Source organism: Piliocolobus tephrosceles, chromosome 4, assembly GCF_002776525.5.
Source record: "Piliocolobus tephrosceles isolate RC106 chromosome 4, ASM277652v3, whole genome shotgun sequence".
NCBI classification, from domain to species: Eukaryota; Metazoa; Chordata; class Mammalia; order Primates; family Cercopithecidae; genus Piliocolobus; species Piliocolobus tephrosceles.
In genome coordinates, this window is record NC_045437.1 from 112,885,355 (window position 1) to 112,890,069 (window position 4,715).

A 4,715-nucleotide genomic window follows, 5' to 3' on the forward strand; every position below is an offset into this window, starting at 1 on the left:
CATTCCTCTCCCCACAGTGGGGTTGTGAGGAGGGGGTCTCAGGAGGAATGCATTTTCTCCTTCTCCCCTGCCTGCTCCCAGGAGGGGATTTAACAGGACAAAAGGATCCCGTCCTCTGGGAATACGAGCCCTTGGCCCCAGTCCCTGGACCCTCCGACAGAACACCTTCCCTCATCCGGCTTGTGATCCTCCCTGAGCAAGGGGGCTCTGGCGACCGTGTGGTGATTGGAGGGGCCCGCAGGGGCGAGGAGGAGGTCACTCCTCCAAGACTGGGGGTTGGAATGGGAAAGTAGGCAGCTGACAGAAGAGAGCGGCATCCCGGTGGAGAGAAGGGCCAGGCAGAGAAAAGTAGAGTCAGAAACAGAGCAACAGGTGAGGCCGAGACAGGAGAATGAGATGACACTCAAGCCAAGAAAGGGGGAATTAGGAAACAATTAGAAAAAAGGTAAAGACAGTGAAAAGTCAGAGATAGCTACCTGCACCTACACACACATTCAGAGACAGAGACCCAGAGGGTGGCACACGCAGGGGGAGAAGGGGAGAGAACAGGTGTGGAGAGGAGCTGCGGAAGCAGAGAAATCTTGAGTCAGAGATTCAGGGACACTTGGTGCCCGTGGCGAGCCATGGAAGCAGAAAGGAGGCGCCAGGCCGAGAAGCCAAAGAAGGGACGAGTCGGCAGCAGCCTCTTGCCAGAGAGACACCCGGCCGCTGGGACCCTGACCACCATGGTGGGTGAGTGACTGTCCCGGTGTGCGTGGGTCCCTGAGGAGGTAGCGGGTGTGAGGCTGAAAGCATAGACTCCGTGAAGAAGGTTAGGAGGAGACATTAAAAACAGAATCCTAGCATGTTAAAACTGTGGGAACCTTCGGAAGTAAGGGACTGGAGCACCCCTTGGCTTTACAGACTGGGGAACTGAGCCCTTGGCAGGAGGGGGCGGCTGAACAGCTCACATCGTGGTGGGGATGTGAGACAGTTACCTCTGTCCCCTCACTCCTGACCTCAGAGTTGATCAGCCCAAGGCTCTGCCTTCTCTGATGAAGGCAGGTGGAGGGGCCAGGGCTTTGGGTCCTGGGTGGGAGAGCGGGCTCCGTGTGTGTGTCCCCATGGTGGACAGTGAGCTCTAGGAGGGCCCACACCCTCGGGCCCCCATGGGGACGGTGCCTCAGCTCCAAACATCTTTTCTTGGTGTGCTTTCCAGGTGTGTCCTTTCCCTCCCTGTTCTCTCCTCCCCAGCAGCTCTCAGACTAATTAGTGTGGGGGCTTAGGGAGCCTGTGGGGAGGAGAGGCAAGCCTTTCCCACGAGCTCAAGTTCCTGCAGGCTGGTGGCTGGGCCGGGGCAGGGGTAGGGAGAAGATGAAAAGTAAGTAGGGAAGGGTGTGTCTGAGCAGAAGAGGGGGGTGCTCATCTTCCCAGGTGAGGGGTGCAGGAGATGGCAGCAGTTTGAAGAAGGTGCAGGTTGAACGTGAGCCTCGCCAGCAGGGGACAAGCACTGGGTCTTCCCTAGACTGCTGGGATGGTTGTTAGGGTGCAGGTGCACACAGCAGACCCGCAGGGTGAGCCCTAGGCGGTTGTGTGTGTCCAGAGGGGTGAATGTCCATGGAGGGGTGTGTGTCTGGAGGTGCAGTAGGAAGTGGGCAGACGGTAGAGTTGCCAGGTAGACAGCGCACGAGTGCCAGGACCAGGAATTAGTCTGAGGGTGTGCCCTGCGTAGACAGCACAGCCTCATGTCAGAGACTCAGAGGCAACCAGGGGCCGAGGCCGAGCAGGGTGCAGGAACCAGGCTATGGGCAGCTAAAAGATTCCTGGTGGGGCAGGGCTGGGGGCAGTGGCTCAGTCCTGTAATCCCAGCACTTTGAGAGGCTGACATAGGAGGATTGCTTGAGGCCAGGAATTTGAGACCAGCCTGGGCAACATAGCAAGACCCCATCTCTAATTTTTTTTTTTTAATCGGCTGGGTATGTTGGTGCACACCTGTAGTCCCAGCTACTCAGGAGGCTAAGGCAGTAGGATCACTGGAGCCCAGGGGTTCGAGGCTGCAGTGAGCTGCGATCACACCACTGCACTCCAGTCTGGGAGACAGCAAGACTCTGTCTCAAAAAAAAGAAAGAGGAAAAAAAAAAAAAGATTGGAGCAGCACAGGAAGCACTGAGTGGAATCCGGGGACAGGCACATGTGATCCAGCACTGAAGAGCATCCTCCTCAGAAGCCACCTCTCCTTTCTTTCCCTTCTCAGACTCGAGTGCTTCACCCTGCAGGAGGCTCCCTGGTGCAGGAGTGGGGAGACCAAGGTTCTCCCCGCAAGGAGGACAGAAGGGCCGCCCGCACTCCCGGCGTCGCCACCGCACCACCTTCAGCCCAGTGCAGTTGGAACAGCTGGAATCAGCCTTTGGGAGGAACCAGTACCCGGACATCTGGGCCCGGGAGAGTCTTGCCCGGGACACCGGCCTCAGCGAGGCCCGAATCCAGGTGATGCTCCAGGATCCCTCCTCTCTCAGGGAATAAATGCAGATTTCTTTGGTGCTGTCTTAGAATGTTAGGCATTATAACCCTAACCTAAACAGTCACCAGACACAGGCCTCATCAGACCACCAACGTCAGAGCATCTGCATCGAGACTATCACATCACTTGAGTTTAAACCTAGCTATAAGCTAATCTAACTTGAATTTCAACACCTACCCTCAATTTTTAATAGTGATGCCAATTCTGACTGGGCGCAATGGCTCACATCTGTAATCCCAGCACTTTGGGAGGCCAAGGTGGGTGGATCAAGGTCAAGAGTTCGAGACCAGCCTGATTAACATGGTGAAGCCCCATCTCTGCTAAAAATACAAAAAATAAGCTGGGCATAGTGGCAGATGGCTACAATTAATCCCAGCTACTCGGGAGGCTGAGGCAGGAGAATCGCTTGAACCTGGGAGGCAGAGGTTGCAGTGAGCCAAGATCATGCCATTTCACTCCAGCTGAGCAACAAGAGTGAAACTCTGTCTCAAAAAATAATAATAATAATAAGTAAAATAGTGATGCCAATTCCAACGGAATTTCAATCCTAACTGTTCACATACATTCGGAACCTTGTCCCTAATAATAGCCTTGAAACTCAATGAGCCAGACGCTCCCTCAACCCTAACCCCAGAGTTGGTTAGCTTTAATAAACCCTACCCTAAATTCAAGCTTGTCTATAGCAATTACATTTATCTACAGTCTTCATTGTTAAACTTAACCGTAGGGGAAATTTCCCATTCTCTGGGGAAGGGAAACGTCACTGTCACCATATTTATCTCCTTGTTGGAAGTTGACATTTCTTATTCGCCCAGAGTGGTAGAAAAGGGCACATGTGGATGCAGGTTGGGGATAAGTCTGTGGGTTCCTTTGTCAGCAGACCAGGCTCAGCCAAGCCGTGTGAAAGAGCTTTACTTCCACTGGCCATGCTGGAGAGGCCTGCTCCCTGTCCCTGCACCTCTTGTCATTGGAGTAGGGTGTCAGCACGAATGTCAGGTGTGGGCTCTGATATGTGTGCTCCCCCTTCTCAGGTCTGGTTCCAGAACCGCAGAGCTAAGCAACGGAAGCAAGAGCGCTCACTGCTTCAGCCCCTGGCCCATCTGTCTCCTGCTGCCTTTTCCAGCTTCTTGCCAGAGTCCCCTGCTTGCCCCTACTCCTACGCACCACCACCGCCACCAGTGACCTGCTTCCCTCACCCCTACAGCCACGCCCTCCCCTCCCAGCCCTCCACAGGAGGCGCCTTTGCTTTGCCACACCAGTCTGAGGACTGGTACCCCACCTTGCACCCAACCCCTGCTGGCCATCTGCCTTGCCCCCCACCTCCTCCCATGCTCCCCCTCAGCCTTGAGCCATCCAAGTCCTGGAACTGAGGTGAAACAAGTACCACCAAGGTGATCCCCAGCCTGTGGCCCTCATGACAAAACAAGAAAATGGGGTGGCTTCCTTTCCTTCTATGGGCAAAGCAGAAGTATGGTGAGGGTCAGCTCAGCAATTGGAAATTTAAAAATGGGAGATCATGGTGAATTCTCACTGTGGTGATGACTGGAGGAAATCTGGGGAGGTGAGCTGCTGGAAGAGACAGGAAAGAGGCCCCCGTGGAGCTGCCTGCTGAAGGGTGACATTGATGGAGACAGTTGCTGGTGAGTGGAGATGACTGAAGGGCTCGGACGTGAGGGCCTTCATTAACTGAGATCACAATTGAAGAAGATCCCAGCTCTTTCTGCCTGATTTCAGTAAGGCTTCTGATTTAGAGTCTACCTATACATCCCTTCCCCACTGCCCACCCCGCCATCCCAATCAGTCACTCACTTTTGTTTATTCTGTCCTAGGAATTTTTGTGTGTGTGTGTTTTTTGAAACGGAGTCACCCAGGCTGGAGTTCAGTGGCTTAATTCTGGCTCACTGCAAACTCCACCTCCTGGGTTCAAACCATTCTCCCGCCTCAGCCTCCTGAGTAGCTGGGACTACAGGCGCCCACCACCACGCCCAGCTAATTTTGGTTTTGTATTTTTAGTAGAGATGGGGTTTCACCGTGTTGGCCAGGATGGTCTCGATCTCCTGACCTTGTGATCTGCCCGCCTCGGCCTCCCAAAGCGCCAGGATTACAGGCGTGAGCTGCCGCACCCGGCTGAAATATCTCTTGGGAGTGTCTTCTTTCCATTCCAGCAGAGACTTAGCTTTTTCTGACCCCGTATTTTCTGACTTACTGTCTGCAT

General features: G+C 54.2%; 1 protein-coding gene across 1 annotated transcript; it reads left to right on the forward strand.

Annotated features, from left to right (window-relative positions):
* Positions 1–313: 313 nt before the first annotated feature.
* On the forward strand, positions 314–4,337 carry PROP1 (PROP paired-like homeobox 1). The gene is made up of 3 exons (XM_023185083.1): positions 314–732; positions 2,234–2,466; positions 3,532–4,337. Exons 1-3 carry the CDS (start codon positions 624–626, stop codon positions 3,868–3,870), a joined length of 681 nt encoding a protein of 226 aa, XP_023040851.1. The 5' UTR covers positions 314–623; the 3' UTR covers positions 3,871–4,337.
* The last annotated feature ends 378 nt before the right edge of the window (positions 4,338–4,715 follow it).

Coding starts and splice junctions, on each gene's coding strand:
- PROP1 (XM_023185083.1), top strand. CDS start 624: ATGGAAGCAGAAAGGAGGCGCCAGGCCGAGAAGCCAAAGAAGGGACGA. Junction 733..2,233: donor GACCCTGACCACCATGGTGG/GTGAGTGACTGT, acceptor TTCCCTTCTCAG/ACTCGAGTGCTTCACCCTGC. Junction 2,467..3,531: donor TCAGCGAGGCCCGAATCCAG/GTGATGCTCCAG, acceptor CCCCCTTCTCAG/GTCTGGTTCCAGAACCGCAG.